General features: G+C 44.7%; 1 protein-coding gene across 1 annotated transcript in view; it reads right to left on the bottom strand.

Moving 5' to 3' along the window:
• Positions 1-19,358, bottom strand: part of LOC107295607 (importin subunit beta-1) — a 74,839-nt gene that overhangs the window by 8,677 nt on the left and 46,804 nt on the right. The window contains exons 13-17 of the mRNA XM_015824921.1: positions 17,961-18,108; positions 17,411-17,482; positions 16,671-16,815; positions 14,557-14,639; positions 795-902 (exon numbers count right to left, since the gene is read on the bottom strand). Of these exons, the coding sequence (XP_015680407.1) occupies positions 795-902; positions 14,557-14,639; positions 16,671-16,815; positions 17,411-17,482; positions 17,961-18,108 (556 nt within the window). The remainder of the gene's footprint in view (positions 1-794; positions 903-14,556; positions 14,640-16,670; positions 16,816-17,410; positions 17,483-17,960; positions 18,109-19,358) is intronic.

Here is a 19,358-nt window from a genome sequence, read left to right as displayed (position 1 = left end):
ACTGATCAAGGAGAGAAGCAACTTAGAACTAAGGAGAAACTTCCTGACAGTTAGAACAATTAACCAATGGAACAACCTGCCTCCAGAAGCGGTGAATGCTCCAACACTGGAAGTTTTTAAGAAGAGACTGGACAGCCATTTGTCTGAAATGGTGTAGGGTTCCTGCCTGAGCAGGGGGTTGGACTCGATGACCTCCAAGATCCCTTCCAACTTTTTTTATTATTATTATTATTATTATTATTATTATTATTATTATTATTATTATTATTATTATTATTATTATTATTATTATTATTATTAAATTGGATACTTAAATTTTATCAGACCTTGTCCCCAAAATGTTCAGGACTTTCCCCATTTTATATTAACAAAATTGAAAAGTATTTTAGTTCTCAGCATATTTCGCTCATTCAATAGGCCTCAAATCTTCAAATACAGAGAGGACTATATATACCCAAGTCTCAGCAACCCAGTATTACCCATCATAATATTACTACCAGATTTGCTGGTCACTAAAGGTTAGCCAACTTAGTCCATTTGGTGAGCTATAGATGAAAATACATTTTTAAAAAATAGGTGTCACATTAACTGGCACTCATTATGACTTTAATAATTTTCATAATTTCATACATAAATTAGAAGTATATTTTTCTATTTATACTGCTTGCTTCCTTTTTCCTTTGTCAGAAACAAGTGATAATATCAATGTTTACACTTCTGGTAGGATTTTTTAGGTTTCTTTCAATGATAGATGTGGAATTTTCCTTTTGTTTTTAGACCATCAATTTACTCACCCCCAAATTTTCTAAAAGCAGCTGCATAACCTCATCACAGAATGGCAGAATGTTGGACTGCAGAGCCCGACATAAGTCACCCACTAGGCCCACTGCAGCCAAGCAGACCTGCGAAAACAAATATACCCACCACTTTCATGAGTCACTTTTTACCACACCTCAGGCACCAGTTTTGCATTCACTTTAACATATTTTTTAATTTCTTCTATTTCCATGTCATATTTCAGTAACAATTCATATATACGTCCTAATAGGTAATCTTCATTATGTTTCAGTGTTTCAAATTGTGTTATCCTTCTCAATTCAAATTTTTTATTAGTTTATCAGAATATAAAATACAAAGGAAAATGAAAATAATGGGAAACTAGGGGAAGGAAAAAGGGAAGGAGAACATTGACTTCTGACTCTTTTTAGCACAGTAGAAGATAATAATATTACAGCCTCAGCTTTTTGTTTTTACACAGTAACATACACTAGATGTGTTTTCTTTAAACAAAACAGTCAATTTAACCATTTCTACTTTTTTCCTTGTGGAAAGTAATATATATTTCTATTTGCACTTATTAATCTTTATACTATCTTCATTTATATTAACAAAATTCACTACACTCTTTCAAATTCTTTAACCTTAATGGGAAAAAACTTTTTTTTAACCCCTATTTTAAAACTCTGAACTTTTCTTTAAAAAGTTGAAACTTCCTCTTAACACACAGTACATACTTTCAAATTCACTTTCAGTAATATTTTACAAACTTTAGTAATTACTCAAGCATTATAAAGAAAAGAAACCCATTTTCAAACCCACTTTATAAACACAAAACCATACATTAGAGCTTTCTTTTGATTACATATATCAGACTGGTAAAATGCATCTCAACTCCAATTGGCTCATTAAGTTTAAGTCACTCCCTCCAGCTTCTCATCATAAAATAAAATCTTTTTCTTCTCTGGAATGTCTATCAAGTAATTATAAACTTCTCTTTTTCTCAAGGAATTCTCAACCTAGTTAGTATCCAAGAAGAAAAAGTCCCAAACTTGTTCCCTTGAAAATTGTAGATTTACTTGGAACTCTTCTTTCAATTGTGCTGGAAGGCTTGTATTTAAACCATAATCATAATAGAGATTGGTGTCAGATTTATATTGAAAATTTAGTTAAGTCCTTTGCATTGACAGGTACTTGTGGAATTGCCTCAGTGGTTTGGTAACTTTCTACATATTCTAGAACTCTCCCTAATCAAGGAGAGTCATATAAACTAAGGGAACATGGTTCTCTTGTTAGTAGTTGAAGTTTTGGTCCAGAGAAAACTCCCCCCAGATTGGTCAGTCGGGCATTTGCACTGGAAGCCCAAGTCAACCTTCTCAAGGTCCTTCTATTTCTTTCTCGAGATAACACTTTATTCTTCCAGCAATTTCTTAATATTCCAACTTTGGGTAAATTCCTCCCTTCACTGATCAGTTCTGCCTGGCATTCTATAGTCCATTGTAAAGGCTGACAAGGTCGGGGCTTGCCACCCCTTTTCCGGTTTTTAGTAGTTCAGTAATAGGCATGGTGATTTTCGCAAAGGAGGGGATGAATTGCCAATAGAAATTAGCAAACCCCAAAAACCTTTGAAGTTGCTTGCGGGTCCGTGGAGGCTGCCATTCCAGCACAGCTTTGACTTTGGCAGGGTCCATTTCCACTCCCTCACTAGAGATTCGGTAGCCCAAGTAGTCGAGGCGTGTCTGATGAAAATCGCATTTAGAAAGTTTGGCATAGAGACTAGCTTTCAACAGTTTCTTGAGCACCTCCCAAACTAACTTGACGTGTTCCTTCATGGTTTCAGTATAGATGAGGATATTGTCACGGTAAAGCAAAAACCCCTTGTATAGGTGATCATGCAGCACTTGATTTATCAGTTGCATAAATACAGCAGGAGCTCCTTGGAGAGTCCGAAAGGCATCACTTTGAATTGGAAACTCCCTAAGGGGAAATTGAAAGCTGTCTTCCATTCATCCTCCTCCCTCTTCTGACCTGACTCCCTGAACACAACAGACGCACCAATAAATTTCCAACGCTTAAAGTCTTTAGTTGCCTCCAAACAACAGAGCTCGCTCCCTTTTCCCCTGCAGGGGTCTCCCAAAACCCAGAGTTAATCTCAGTCTCTCAGCACGCTTGCAGCAAGAGTCCTTCAGGCAAGCTGGCTTTTTTCCAACATAAGACACACGCACATGCTCAGAAGGCACTCCGACTCCCAGCGCCACAGGATCCGAGGAAAACTCCGGCAAGTTTCCAAACAAGAGTCAGGAGTTCCAAATAGAAGTGGTTGACTGGCAGGGTGGACTTTTAAGGAGCGTTGCAGGGTCAGCCGATATGCCACCGGATTGATGATGGCCTCGACGGGAAAGGGGCCCAGAAAGCGATGGTCCAGCTTCCTAGCCAGTCGATCGGATGGGATGTATTTAGTGGACAACCACACCCGATCGCCCACGGCTAAAGCTGGCATTTCACATTGTAACTCGGCAAGATAATCCTTGGCCGTGGGTTCTGGGGAGTCAACCGGCGTGAGAGGGAACTGGGGGTGATAACCCACGTTGGCGAGGAATGGAGTCATACTTGTGGAGGTATGCTGGGAATTGTTAAAGGCGAACTCGGCCACTGCTAAATAGTTCGCCAAGTCATCCTGTTTTTTGTTGATAAAACAACGCAGGTACTGCTACAGGATTCCTATGACCTTCTCCGTTCCTCCATCCGAATCCGGGCGGTAGGCCGAGGACAGGCACACCTGGACTTCCAAAACAGGGCCGTGAACTGCGTCCCTCTGTCTGAGATAACTCTGTCGGGCAGTCCATGTAGCCGTGACATGAGCCGTCGGAAGCCCACAGCAGGGAATAAAGTGTGTCATTTTGGTCAACATGTCGACCACCACAAGGACCGTAGTGAACCCCAATGAAGGCGGCAAGTCCATCAGAAAGTCCATGGAGTCTACCCCCCAGGGCCTGTTGGGAGTTGGCAAGGGATGCAGAAGACCCGGGGGTGCCCCTGTTGCATGCTTGGCCTGCCGGCATCGACCGCAAGACGCGATATAGGCCCGGATGTCGTGCCGTAGGTGAGGCCACCAGAAGGTGCAGGAGACCAAATCCAATGTCTTAAACAGGCCAAAATGCCCCGCAGCAGGACTGTCGTGGCATTGAGATAACACAAGGCCACGAAGTGGACCCGCAGGGACATACAGCTGGTCACGGAACCGGAGGAATCCATCCGTGAACGTCCACAGGTAGTCCGGCCCCGACTCCGCCCGTCATCGGTCCATCCATGCGTCCTGTTGCTGGGCCTCCCGGGTCCGCACCTGCAAGTCCACCAGTTCCTGGACCGCCGCAAGGGACTCCATGGGCAAGATTGTCCGGAGTGGAGGCTTCTCTGTGCACATATATTCCGGTTTATGGGAAAGAGCGTCCATTCTCTGATTGTGGCTGCTTGGAATGTATGTAATATGAAAATTGAAGGAAAGGAGCGTAGAAGATGGACCATCGAATCTGATGCTGGTTCAATTCCGGGCGGCCTGCAGAAACTCCAAGTTCTTATGATCAGTGCGCACCTCAATCTGCTGCTGGGCCTCCTACAGGTGATGCCTCCAGACCTCAAATGCCACCTTGATGGCCAGCAACTCTTTTTCCCAGATGGCATAATTGCGCTCTGCTGGATTGAGTTTTCGGGAATAATAGGCGCAGGGAAAGAGGGTGCCGCCGGGTGCGTGAGCCTGGAGTAGCACCGTCCCCACGGCAATGTAGGATGCATCGGCCTGCACGACAAAGGGACGGTGTGGGTCGGGATGTTTCAAGATAGACTCCGTCATAAAAGCTCGCTTCAGACTCTCAAACACTACTTGCTCCACAGCGCTCCACTGGAAAGAAGTCCGTTTCTGCAGGAGTCGAGTGAGAGGTGTGGTCAAGGACGCGAACCCAGGGATGAAAGTCCGATAGTAATTGGTGAAGCCCAGGAGCCATTGAACATCCTTGGCCCGACGTGGAGGCTGCCAGTTACATAACGCCTCCACTTTGCCAGGCTCCATAGGTATGCCCTCGGGGGAGACACGGTGACCTAGGAACTCGACGGTAGTCTGGAAGAACTGGTATTTCTCCAGCTTGGCGTAGAGCTGGTGCTCCCGAAGCCATTGCAGAACCAACCGGAGGTGTTGTTGATGGCTCTCCCGGGACGGGGAGTAAATCAAAATGTCATCCAAATAAATGACGACAAACTGGTCTAATAGGTCCCGGAAAATATCATTCATGAAGTGCTGGAAGATGGCAGGGGCATTGGTCAAGCCAAACGGTATGACCATGTACTCAAAATGCCCATACCAAGTACGAAACGCTGTCTTCCACTCATCTCCAGCCCAGACCTGGACCAGATTGTACGCCTCCCATAGGTCCAGTTTGGTGAAGACTTGAGCCTCCCAGAGATGTTCTAAGAATTCCGAGGGGTAGCGGGTACCTGTTGTGCATCGTGATGGAGTTAAGTTTGCAGTAATCGCAACAGTCTCAATTCCCCCGATTTCTTCTTAACGAACAACATGGAGATGGCCAGTGGGGAAGCAGAAGGCCGAATGAAACCCCTCGCCAAGTTTTTCACCAAAAAGTCCCGCAGCGTGACCAGTTCGGGCTCGGACATGGCATAAATACAGCCAACCGGAAGTGGGGCGTCAGGGGCCAAGTGTATCGGGCAATTGTAAGGCCGATGTGGGGGCAGTTGGTCCGCCTCTTTCTCGCTGAAGACGTCAGCAAAGTCAGTCACTTCAGATGGCAGGGCTGCCCTGGTGAGACTTGGGACTTGGGCTGCACATACTTGGTGAGCATTGCCAGCTCGGGAACACAATGAGGCTCTGGGACCAATAGATCAGGGGGTCATGCGCCTGAAGCCAGTCCATGCCCAGGACCACCAGAAAATGCAGTCGGAGGCAATGTAAAATTGGATAGCCTCCTCGTGCATGCTAATACGCATCCACAGCGGTTGCGTGGCGGCCGTAATTGGGCTGGACCGCAGCAACCGGCCATCGATGGTCTCCATAAGGAACAGGGGAGACACCAGGCACGGCGGAAGTGACCATCTGGCTGCGAACGTGGCGTCTATAAAGTTCATGGTAGCCCCCGAGTCTATCAGGGTGTGGGCTAAAATGCCACGTTGCCGGCCCGGCAGAAGCAAGCAGGTGGCCAGAATCAAATGCCGGGGCCATTCCTCAGGCAGGGGGACCGGAGTACTCTGGCCTGTTTGTTGAGAGGCCCAACCTAAGGTGCCCCCTAGGTCAAGCTTTAGATGTTTCCAGACAAGTTATTCGGTGAGAACGCAACAGGCCCAGCCGACAACGCCCCTCGTTTCTTGGGGCAAGAAGCTGCCATATGTCCCGGGTCCCCACAATACAGGCACAGCCCCCGACGCCATCTGTTCCTCTCTTCTGCAGAGAGGTGAGGTCTGGTGGCCTCGAGCTCCATGGGCTCCTCCCGCGGAGTGGGGTCCTCGTGCCAGACAGGGAGCAAACAGGCCTCCTGGGGGGTGTGGCGGCTTTTCCGCTGCTGCAGCCGCACGTCTATTCGGAGGCATAAATGGATGAGTTTGTTCAGTGGGCGGCGTGTCGACGCGGGCCAACTCGTCTAGGAGCTCCTCTGACAGCCCGTCCTGGAAGACATCCATCAGTGCCGCCTCATTCCAGGTGGAGTCCTGGCTGAGCAGCCTGAACTTGCTGATGTACTCAGTCAGCGTCCATCGCCCCAGTTTCAGGGCCTTGAGGCATCTGCTGGCCAACTGTGCCTTTACGTGGTCCTCATACATAAGGCAAAGTTGCATGCATCGGACTGGCCTGGGTGAGAAAGGGGGTGGCTCACCGGGCTGCAGCTCCCGACAGAAGGCTGAGCATGAACCCCACCTTCGTCCGGTCGGTGGGGAAGTCCTCTGCCCGCAGGCTCATATAAAGTTGGCATTGTCCCAAAAACGCCAGGAACTGGGCCTGAGTCCCATCGAATTTATCCGGCACAGCAACGGGGCATTTGCTCTGGGGGTGTGGAGCGGTGGCAGCCTGAAGCTGAGCCAGCTGTGCTGAGAGCATGGCTACTTGTTGCGTCAGCTTTGCATTCTCTGCCCGGACCTGCTCCATGTTGTCAGTTTAAGGGGTGGCAGACAAACTGTTCTGACCCGACTCCCCGAACACAACAGACGCATCAATAAATCTCCAACATTCCTTTTATTCAGGAATGCCAGCAGTTTCACACAGTCGACTGTTAAAGTCTTTAGTTGCCTCCAAACAATGAAGCTTGCTCCCTTTTTCCCCTGCAGGGGTTTCCCAAAACCCAGAGTTAATCTCAGTCTCTCAGCACGCTTGCAGCAAGACTCCTTCAGGCAACATAAGACACATACACACGCTCAGAAGGCGCTCCGACTTCCAGCGCCACAGGATCCGAGGAAAACTCCGGCAAGTTTCCAAACAAGAGTCAGGAGTTCCAAATAGAAGTGGTTGACCGGCAGGGAGACAAATAGTTGTCTGCCACACCTATTTGTCTCCGCCCCTGCCTTTTATCCACAGCTGAGGGTGGGGCTCTGTTAGCAGCGGTGACTCTTCCGCCCAAAGACCGGCCCATAGCCTCTTGCTGTTCTCCTCTTCTCAGCCTCCACTGCACCCGCGCATCAATTACTGGCCCCATGTGATCCTCCTCTCCTGAATCACTTGCCTCAAGGCATGGAGGTCTCAGCCTTTCCATCTGGGGGCTGGCGGATGGCCCAGGCTCCGCCTCTGTCCCTGGCTGAGACAGCTCCATTCCTTCGTCCCCATCAGAGCTTTCAGCTGGCCCTGACACTGGGCCCGACGCCCACTCCTGTGCTTCCTCCTCTGAGTTGGCTGCGGAGTTCTCCGGCGGCCAACAGACCACAACACTATCCCTCACCTCAGGGCCCTTCCCCTGGGGCTGATGATCTGGGTGCGGCCGTGAAGGGAACCTGGTGTGTAACTCTTGGACCAGTGCAGGAGCATGCACGTGGGCCATGTCCTTCCACATGAAGTCCTCCGGTCCATAGCCCTTCCATTCAATGAGGTACTGGAAGCGGCCCTTGAGCCATTGGGAGTCATGGATGCTGGAGACCTTGTATTCGGCAGCGCCATCGTCATCACACGCCTTGGGGGGGAAGATGTTCTGGTTGACGGAGTGGGCAGGCCGACTGCTCCAGGATGTTGGATCCCTGGTAATTGTTCCACGGGAGCCTTTAATGTCTCAATAGGCTCTCCCTGAACTCCGATGGCAGCATCCCCCTTTATCTCACTGAGGTCAGTTGGTGGGAGAGGTCCCGTGGCTAGTCTCAGAGTTCGCACGCCGTTCTCCCACCAAATATTGGGACGCCACTCAAGCCAAGCCAAGCCTAGAATCACAGTCTCTTTCATCTTAGGGACTACCACAAAGCAAATGATCTCCCAGTGCTGTCACATTTCCAGACGCAACAGCTCTCTTAGGTGCATTGCTGGGGAACCTCTGATAAGCGACCCATCTTCCTGTTCAAACTTCATGGCTAGGGGCAACAGTTTGGCGTGAATCCCCAACTTAAGAACTGTGGACAAGTTAGTTAAGCATCTGGTGCAGCCCGAGTCTATTAAAACATCTAAATCAGTTTGGGCCCGTCTTTGGCACTCTAATCCTGGCGGGAAAAGCGAAAGGTGGGATGGGTCGACTTACTATCAGGTCGTCTTCATCATCCTCATCGCTAGCATAAGGCGCCGGTAGGGGCAGGTGTTCAGGTGGGGCTCCTGCTTCTCCCCGGGGCGGGGAGGAGATTTAGACTGCTTGCTCCTGTTTGGCCCAATTGGACTTCTCTCCCGTCCTGCTTGTGGTGGTGGTTTTCTTGGCTTAGCAGTTGAAACTGGTGTGGCTTTTGCTTGGGGGGCAGGGGCTAAACATTCAGCAGCACGATGGCCCTGCTGCCCACATCGGAAGCATTTGATGGGAGCCCTGGTGGCTGCTCGAGTGTCCGTGGTTGAAGTGGCTTGGGGTCACCGTCCAAACAGGCGCTTCTCTGGACCTTGTCTCGGCTTCGGCTCGGTGGCAGTTGGTCTCTTGACACGATCCAATTTGATCTCCAAGGTTACTGTCATGTTATATCACTCTCACAGCTGGTTCGGAGTCCCTTGGTAGATGCATGCTTGGAGCAGGTCGCAGTCCAGCCCTTGTTTGAAATAGTGGATCAGGGACCGCTCTCGCCACTGTCCCAGGCGACCAGCAACTCTCCGGAACTCTTGGACATATTCTTTCGCCGGGCGACCTCTCTGCTTCAAGCGATGGATCTCCTTTTCTGCTTGCAGAGCTTGGGATTCATCCTCAAACCTGACTCTCAGCTGTTCCATGAATAAATTTGCATCCAACAACTCCGAAGCCCCTTCATCATGAAGTTTGGTCACCCACTCCGCTGCTTCCCCTTCCATGTTGGTCATCACTGCATTCACCATTGTGGCATCATCAGGATAGGCGTGGGCATAACGATCCACATCAGAGCCCACACTTGGTTTAGGAAGAACGGCAACTTCTCGGGGTCTCTATTGAAAGTGGGCTTGATCGGTGGTGGCTCCAGGTGTTGCAGTGCCAGGTATACTGGTTGCTGAGCAGCTTGCTGATCTTGGGGCTGAGGCCACATCACCCTCTGGAATCCCCTCTGCTGGGCAACCGGGCTCACAGAGCGAGGCTGCTGCAAAGGGCTTTGCTGGGATCGAGAGCTCGAGCCTGCGGCTGATGGAGTGGGTGAAGTAGCAAGGGCACCAGCAACAGGACTGAGACTTCGGCGAGGGGGTGGAAGTGATGGATAAGTCTTCGCCTTACCCTTTGCACTCATATTGGACTGCAGGAACCCCTTCTTTGACTTCCAGCTGGTCAAATTTCTCCTTTAGGTGCTCGACTGAAGGAATGTGAACTTCAGTCCGGTATTTCCAGTCAGCGGAGTTGTCCCATCCAGTCGATCCCTTCCCTTTCTTCTGCACTGCAGAAGATGGACCCTGGAGTGGAATTAACAACAGCTCCTCTTCAGCAGGCTTAGGGGTACTTCTACGCTGAGGGATCAGTTCCGATTGATAGAGGTCTGCCAGGATGGTGGTCCCCTCTTGAGGCATCAACTTCTCTGGCTGGATTATCTGCTGTTTGGCCGGGCCCCCGTCATCGGACCCTCTTCAGTGACCGGAGCAGCCACTTGCACTCTGATGGCCGAATCTCCGCTGCGACCTGCAGCAGATTCCTCTTTTTTCTCCATAGCGACATCTTCACTGAGTCTTCGCTGTCCTCCCAAAGTGGTAGGTAGGCAGCCGGGGCTCAGCACCCCAAGAAAGAGAGCATTTTGAATGAGATTTGGTTTAATGTCAAGGTTCCGATAGATAAGACCAAACAAATCAGAACTCTGAGGCTTGAAATTTCCTTAAAAAAGAACATGTTTATTGGTTACATAGTATCGGCATGGTCAAAAGTGAAACCAAGCCTGAAATCCCCTTCAAAGAGAGACAACATTACAAAGTTGAACTTCCCACACCAATGCTATGCAATCAGCTATGTTCCCCAATAGAACAGTTTGGTGGGCTTTCTAACCAAATGCTCACGCCCATCTAACTGACAAAAATGACCTTGGTTCCCACGGGACAGTAAAATGTTTAGACTAGTAGAAATCCTCCGCACCCCATCCCATTCTTGTGGCAACCTAGAATGAGCAAAATGGCTGCAGCCAGGTTCGTTGCGGAGTTGACATTCATCTTGATTTGAACATTCATTTTTACTGTCCTGATATGTCCTAACCAATGAAGTTTTAGGTTTCTCTACCTATCAAGCTGTTGTTTTATTTTTTCCATGATTTATCATGGTTGTTCTGAAATACGTTTTTGTTGCACCCTGTCAAATAGAGTCCCAAATATTTCATTTTTTTCCTTATCTCACAATCATATGCTTTTGTCTCTCTTTTGGAGCTCACAGAGCTCTGTAGTTGAATAATAGTTAATACTACATTGTCTGCATAACATTTCATCTTGTATTCTTCTCCAGGAATTTTGATCCAAAATATTTGTCTTTCTGAATCTGCGAAAACTTCTAAAGCAAATAATAATGGAGAAAGTAGGCACCTTTGTCTCGTAGCTTTATTTATTGGAAAATATGTGTTCCATTTGCTACAATCTCTTTGCCATCAATACAACCAAATTTTAAATTCTAGTAAATTCCTGTTGTTTAAAAATGCTTGTAAGGGCACTCCAAAGTTATCAAAAGCTTCTTCTGCATCTAGGAATATTACTGCTGCCTTCTTGTTTTTACTTACTCTATGATTTCTGTTCTCTTGTACAAAAATTTATTCCCATACTTTCTGATTTGTTGCAAACCTTATAAGAATATCCTTCATGTAAGCTGCATGTCTCTCTTTTTTGCATGTGAGTAATATGCTTTCTAAGAGTAACAGCCTGTCATACATCCTCCTCCATTTAAAAGGATTGTGATCCATGTATGAGAATCTCTACTTCCTTGAGATAGGGTAAGAACTTTAGAGACCTAGCACATGTCAATTATTGAAAATTTCAGAAGAAGTTTGCCATTGGTCCCTTCCGAGGGCTGAGAAACAGTGACTGGCCCAAGGTCACCCAACTGTCTTTGTGCCTAAAGCTGGACTAGAACTCACTATACCAAACTGGCTGTCTTATTCTTTGAATTAGTCTCCAATAAAATAAAACTCCACAGCTAATGTAAAAGATCTGATTCTGATTGGGATCATGGAGCCCAAAAATAAAAGTCCTATAAATTGGAGAATGAACCCAAATAGACTCCTATCTACAATTTTTTTTTGAGTTGATGAGGAAGCAGATATGCACTTTTCCCATAGAAAAAAACATATTAAAACTGGGGGAGGTCCTGGTGACAATTTTTCATGGACTAACACTTGCCTGCAATTCACTGATCCCTGCACCTAAAAATATTTAGGTTTTTATTTTTCAAATGTACTACCTCCTCTCTTTTAAAAGCACAGCTTCAGATTCATGCAGATTCCTAGGATTTGATATTCCATCCCCACATCCATTCAAGTATTTGCAGAAAGGGCCTGCTCCCTTCCATGCACAATACTGCATTTTATTTCAGTTTTGTACCACTGCTGCAAAGCTTTTAATTTGTCATCCAGGCCTAGCCATTATCTGCTTCTACACCAAATGGGATGTTTTTGGATAGAAAGTAACAGATGACTGCAGGGACTGTGTTTGCCGGGTAACTTGAGTAGGTATCACGCTTAGCGTGGTGGGAATCTTTATGCTTGCTGCTGCTCCTGGGACTGTAAGCAACTTTACTACTTATGTGTAAATTGTTTTCAAAATTTGAGGAAAAACAATGCTGAATATAAAAAATGGTTCTAAAATATTTTTATCAGAACCACAATTAAACTTTTGTCCTCCTTAATCCACCACCAAGAACTCTGTATCTTTCTAACCCGGGCTTATCATTTTTTAAACAACTGACATACATACTATTGAATTTTGTTATAATCTAGGCCTCAAGAATGTTGCCAAACATTATAGTGAAATTTTTATTAGTTTTAATTATATGATATTATTATTACTTTTAGTATTAGTATTGTTTAACAATATGGATATTCTATTGTTTAATAATTAGGATACTAATTTGTTTATGTTTTAATTATTATTATTATATTTATGTTAAAGGGGAGTTAAAGCGCATTATGGACTTGGTTATTTATATAGTTGGTTAATGTTAGTTAGATTATGATTATTATATTTGTAACCTTGTATTCAGCTCTGGGAAGTGGGGGAGGGAGGGGGGGTTAGGGTGGGTTGGTTTTGGGGTTTATATTGTAACTTTTATAAAACTTTTCAATAAAAAAAAAAAGAATGTTGCCAAACTGCATGATGGACAAAATAATTCTAAAGCAGTTAGAATCAATGAGAATACCTAATTAGACAAGAAAAGAGAAAAAGAGATAAAAACATTTCAGCTGCTTACAGCCTCAGGATTCAGATGTGAGGTTATAGGTTAAAAGAATACTTTTTGTTCTCATTAGTACAGGTAGTCCTCGACTTACAACCATTCATTTAGTGACCGTTTGAAGTTATGTCACTGAAAAAGGGACTTATGACTATTTTTCGCACAAACATTGCAGCATCACCATGGTCACGTGATCAAAATTCAGACACTTGGCAACTGATTCATATTTATGACAGCTGCAGTGTCCCAGGGTCATGTGATCACCTTTTACGACATTCTGACAGGCAAGGTCAATTGGGCAACCAGATTCACTTAACCGTGTTACTAACTTTACAACTGCAGTGATTCACTTAACAACTGTGGCAAGAAAGGTTCCAAAATGGGGGAAAATTCATTTAACAAATGTCTCATTTAGCAACAGAAATGTTGGACTCAATTGTGGTCGTTAAGTCGAGGACTACCTGTATATGTTTTGACAACTACCTATCTTCACTGATTTGGAAATAGAATTACTGCTAAGTCTTAAAAACACTGTAAGAATAAAAGAATGATACCATAATTCTCTCCAATCCCAACAATACAGGTAATCCTCGACTTACGACAGTAATGGAGCCTGCCCATTTTGGTTGTAAGGCGGGAGGATGTTAATTGAAACTCAAGTGACAAGAGCCCTCATCCTGGATCACCCCAATGCATATGTTAAACGAATGTAGGGGTGAATGCAGGGGTCGTTAAATGCGCATGGGGTGCCTCAAGGATGCCTGCCTTGGGCATGCCAGGGCCTCACCGACCCCAAGATACCCCCGTGCTGTGCTTCCTTTCCTTGGGGTCCCCACAGCCATCTGCAGAACTCAGTATTGTGGGCCGTTCTTACTGGGCCACATGGAGCAGCCATTTGCAAACTGACCTCAGCAAAGCAGCATTTTCCCCGCCTTCTGCCTTTCTGCATGGCTTCTTTAACTCAAAACAGGATAATGAGCCACAGTTTGTGCTTTGCAGCTTCTATATTTCCTCCTGAAAAAAAGTTTTAAAAGGAAGGAGGAGAAACAGCGTGTTGCAGTGAGACGGAGAACAGACAATGAAGGGTTAAGTGTTAAAAGGGCAATGCAGAGGGAGGGGAAAGAGCAGCTTTGCCTTCCAGGTCAGGTTTCAAACAAGGCAAAGCAGCTGCCTCTGCATCACCCTCTCACTGCAACACACTGCTGTTTCTCCTTTTAAAACTTTTTTCACAAGGAAATATAGAAACTGCAAGGCACAAACTGTGGCTCATTATCCTGTTTTGAGTTAAAGAGGCCATGCAGAAAGGCAGAAGGCGGGGAAAATGCTGCTTTGCCAAGGTCAGTTTGCAAACGGCTGCTCCACGTGGCCCAGTAAGAATAGCCTACTATACTGAGTTCTGCAGATCTTCAGAAGGTAATCAAGGGATTGTGAGGGAACAGGGGGGCAAAGCAGGCCCAGTGCCTTTGGGGACCTGGCAGGGCAAAGATGGGGGGGGGGAAATAGGTGGGCATGCTGCAGCGTCTCTACAAATTTATGAAGCCACCCAGTTATTCATAAGTGCGAATGACCTGATAACTTTTGTAAAATTCTTATCTTCGAATCATGGTCGTACATGGCTTTTAGGAGGTATGTTGTAACTTTGAACGGTCACTAAATGATCTGTCATACCTCGAGAATTACCTCTATTAGAAAAACTACCACCTAATCCCAAATGTCAAGGCATGGAGTTCATATCATAATATTGAATATTGAATACAGACACAAACTAATCCCAACTGCTCTCTTGAGACAAAGAGGAGGACCTTACCTGATATTCAGCATAATTTTTTAAACCAATACTCAGGAAAGGTTTGAAGGCATCCATGTACTTGAGAAACTCCCCTCCTAACACTGAGCAAAATGAAAGGTTAAAAACAGTTATGAGAGATCTAAAATGAAGTTGATATCTATAGCCTAGATAGGCTTGTAGCTCTCAAAACTCTAGGGATGCAAATTCCCCCATACATTTTTTCTTTTGGTAACCCTAGGACCACCGATTATGCTACAAATATTCAATAAATAGTGGTTAACATAGTTACTCCCATTCCACAACAGGAAAAAAATATGAAAAAATATATACATTTATTAACATCTCTTAATTTCTCTGCATAACTCTAGCAATAATCACCGCCCTCAACGAAATGTGCACACATGCGGCCCTGTGCATGCATGTGCAAGCAGGTTGTGTGCACCCACAGCGCACATGCTAGTGCCCATGCGCCAGCGGGCCACTGGCACCCCATGCATGTGCAAACGGGCCGCTAGCGCCCATGTGACGCTGCTGCTAGCATCCCCGCACATGCACAAATGGGGCCGCTAGCGTCCGCGTGATGCTGGAGCTAACATCCCCACGCATGCGCAACTGGGGCCGCTAGTGCCTACGCGGCAGTGCTACCATGAGTTGGGGGGACTTGACAGCTATTCACGGAGCCCAGTGGCCAAGAGGCCACGGCCTGCTACCGAGCCACGGACCATAGGTTGGGGACCCCTGTTCTAGGACACATATTTACCAATGAAAAACCAAAGTCATGAATCAAGAATAGAAAGTGACCTCCCAATGTTTTTTTTTAAGAAATCAACTACACTTTCTTATTGTAAACATTGTAAGGAAACTGAGAGCAGGGTAAATGTTCTTTGTTTCTGTATGTCAACAATTCTGCCTTTCCATATTGGACCAGACTATTCCCAGTCAATGGGATTTGATCAGATGACAAGATTAAAAAGTAAGCTTAGATCCAAAACAGATATTTTTCACACCCAGTTTCATCTCCATCCATTTATTTGGAAAGAAGTTTTCTTGTGTTTGGTGGCATCTTTCACAAGAGAACAAGAACTGCTGCAGCCAAGTACCATCTTGAAGGGAAAAAAATTCAAACTAATAAGGACCTGAATTCTCAGTGAGAAATTTAAAAGTGTCTTCTCTTTCTCTATAAATCTCTTCCTGTCTCCCTGTACTGTACTATTCTCAGAAACAAAATTCACAAATGTGTTTTTATGTCTTCTGTTGCTATGTTGTACTATTACATAACAAAATAACATAAGATATAAATTAGTTTATATCTTTTACTCTGCACAATAATCTAATGACAGCAAAGGAATTGTTTGGCAAAGCTTTCTGACAGCTATTATGTATGAAACACTTTACATGGTACAGGTAGTCCTCAACTTATGACCACAATTGAGCCCAAAATTTCTGTTGCTAAATGAGACATTTGTTTTGCCCCATTTTACAATCCTCCTTGCCACAGTTAAGTGAATCATTGTAGTTAAGTTAGCAACACGGTTGTTAAGTGAATCTGGTTTCCCCATTCACTTTGTTTGTCAGAAGGGTATAAAGGGAGATCACATGACCCCAGGACATTGCAACTGTCATAAATGTGAGTCAGTTGCCAAGCATCTGAATTTTGTTCATGTGACCACGGGGATGTCGTAATGATCGTTAAGTGTGAAAAACAGTTGTAAGTCACTTTTTTAGTGCCATTGTAACTTCAAACGGTCACTAAATGAACTGTTGTAATTTGAGGACTACCTGTATTATGAACATTTATAAGTATTACGTGTTCATAATCAAGACAGAATTCCTTTGAGCTTGTTCCATAACAGCACATCAATATCTTTTTTATTATCTGTATTGGAATCCTTACCAATTAAAATGCCCTTATAATTTTCTGATATCAACTGATCTGCCCCACCCAGGTCTTAGCCCACAAGTCTCTTCTACATTTATATTCTTATGTCCAGAACCAATATAGAAGTCCCCAAATGTATAGAATGTCCCAACTGTAGCATAACACTAGAATTTGGACAGCCTAAAGGTTTAGTAATATATTCATAGAGACTTCAATGTTAAAAAAAATCCCTTCCTGTAGGCAAAGCATTTACCTTCTACCAGAGTGCTAACAGCCATGAGGGCATCCTCTTGGACACCTCCTGATCCTGCCGTACTTTGGAACATCCTCAAAAGAGATGCCATCACCACATCTGAAATCTGCAAAGCATCCTGGTGCTGGACTTTACGAAGGACATTCTGTTTGATGAAAAGATGAAAATTTAGCTGGAAGCTTTCTTGTAATGCTACTCTCCACCCCCACCCCCACATTTCACTTCTAGTCAGCCTATATTTTTCTCTTATCTTGTGAATAGACATGAATTATGCAACTGGAAAAATCTACAAGCAAATCTTTAATGACAACTATCAATTCTTTTTAGCTTAGAAATAAGTCCTAATTTCTTTGGTATCTAGCAAAATACAATGGAAGAATGAGAGTTATTTGCTAGCTTTGGCTGAGCATCAGCTAGAATAGACTGACTTTATCTGTGCAAAAGCTCTTAAATCTCTTTGCTAAAGCAGTGAGAGATGGAACCTCTTTCTCTGACATACCAGTTCTGGGATCAGTTGAAGAGAGGTATATATCCAAGGTATTTGTCTTAAACAATAAACCACTTGTATTGCTTCATTTTTCTATGTATCACTGTTTTTCACAAATTCAAGCTTGAAACAAGGGGGCATTTGATTTGTAAAAAGTCCAGTATAAATCGGTTTCCTCCTGATTACTGCTTGTTCTTATACTATGTGCTTTTGGAACATCTTTACAATCAAGTAATAAATGCTAAGTTTTTACCTGCAATGTAGCACATAGCAAAGACTGAAGATCATTGAACTGGATTCTGTCACTTGTGCTCTGAATATGAGACTGGAGAGAAAATACTGTTTAGCATTTGAAATGTTCTTTAAAGCTTTTTATATCTATTGAAGAACTCATATGTATCCAAAATTAACTTGATTAGGAACATGAAGATCTACAGTCAGAACAAATTCTGATCTTAAGTGTTCATTTGAATGAGGATGACCATGGCCATCTTTCTAACAGATTGTGAGGTTTAAGAACTTGTGCTATGTTTAATTAGAACATAACAGTTATGACCAGACTACAGGCATATATATATATATTGGAAAGTCCCAATATAGGCAATATTTTCCTCCAGCAATAGATATTTTAATTTCAATGTCAGTCAAAGAAATTTTATAGGAATCTCAGAAAGCATGCAAAACACCCACAAAACAAAACATAAAATACACAACTCCCCAAGTTGAGCTATCCTGTTCTAGAGATCACCTATTTTGGGGGATACTATCACCAACATGCACATCTTTCAGCCATCCAAGCTAACCTCCATTTGGAGCACTTGTTGCAGCCGTTCCATGATAACTAAAGTTGTCTTCTGGACAGCAGGATAACAGTCCTTGGCACTATTTTTCACAATTTCCATCAGAGCTTCATATGCAGCACTCCTCAAGTTGTTCTGATGTCCATCAGGCCTGAAACAAAATATAAAAAGAAGTTGCAAGAGTACATTAAAACAGACACAATTAAATGCCAACCAACTCCAGAAGACTATCTACTGAAGTGGTATATCAACGGAAGGCAGGGTAAAATGTTCTGTTTGTGTTTTTTTGGGGGGTGGGGTGTTAAGGATGGAGGAAAAGTAGAAAAAAGAGTGAGAATTTTGTTACCTGCTACTAGGAATGAATAAGGGCTAGACCTTTCCATCACTCTTAGCTTATTAGCAGTGGCTAAACACCATTCCTAATATGTGACTATTTTACTGGGGCACACTCATTAACTCACTTGGATTAGATGGTATGTTGATTCTGAGGTCACATGATAGCATATTATAGGTAATTCAAGATGGCCAACTACAGAAAGATAAGGAAAGTCCTCTTCTCTGTGACATACTCTGCTACTTTAAAATTCTTTGGTATGAGAAAATTAATGGATCGAGTGCGGTGGTTCAGTGGCTTAATGATGCTGGAGATGATCTCTGCTCCAGCAGTTCAAGTCCTAGCACTGTGTGGCAGGGTGAGCTCCCTGTCACTCGCCTCAGCTTCTTTCCCCCTAACAATTCAGAAGCATGTTCTATGCGAGTAGATAAACAGGTACCACTTCGGCGGGGAGATGAGCTGGTGCTCTGTTTGAGCTGGTGCTCCGTGCAGGCAGTCAATTCCTGCCAGCTCTGAACCTTCCCATTTGCAGCACCTTTTTATGAAGCAGCTCTGGGGAAGGGAGGGGGCCTAGGATGACGCTGCAGGAAGAGCCGCTCATCTTTCTTTCTGGTACGAAGCCAGCTCGCCCTCCTGTGGTGCACCTTGGGAAGCATGCGAGCATGTCCTACAACAGAGGTGGTAAATTGGCAACCAAACTACTACTTGGCAATTGCAATGTGGTCTCCTGGCTAATGTAACAATAATAATAATAATAATAATAATAATAATAATAATAATAATAATAATAATAATAATAATAATAATAATAATAATAATAATAATAATAATAATAATAATAATAATAATAATAATAATGGGATCAAACACCTAAGGGGATCAAACACCATCCCCTCCTCTATGCCACGGACTCCCTTTTGGACTATGTACACGAAGACGGCCCTGCTGGCCCTGCGCGACTCACCCCTCGCGCAGGCCTGGCCCAGGAACATCTCGGGGGCCCACCTCGAGGACGGGGTATGGAACCCCGAGAGGTGGCATGCGGCAGTTACGGACAAAAAAACTTC

Source organism: Protobothrops mucrosquamatus, unplaced genomic scaffold (assembly GCF_001527695.2).
Source record: "Protobothrops mucrosquamatus isolate PMUCROS unplaced genomic scaffold, P.Mucros_1.0 scaffold2415, whole genome shotgun sequence".
NCBI classification, from domain to species: Eukaryota; Metazoa; Chordata; class Lepidosauria; order Squamata; family Viperidae; genus Protobothrops; species Protobothrops mucrosquamatus.
This window is presented reverse-complemented; position numbering and strand designations above follow the sequence as displayed.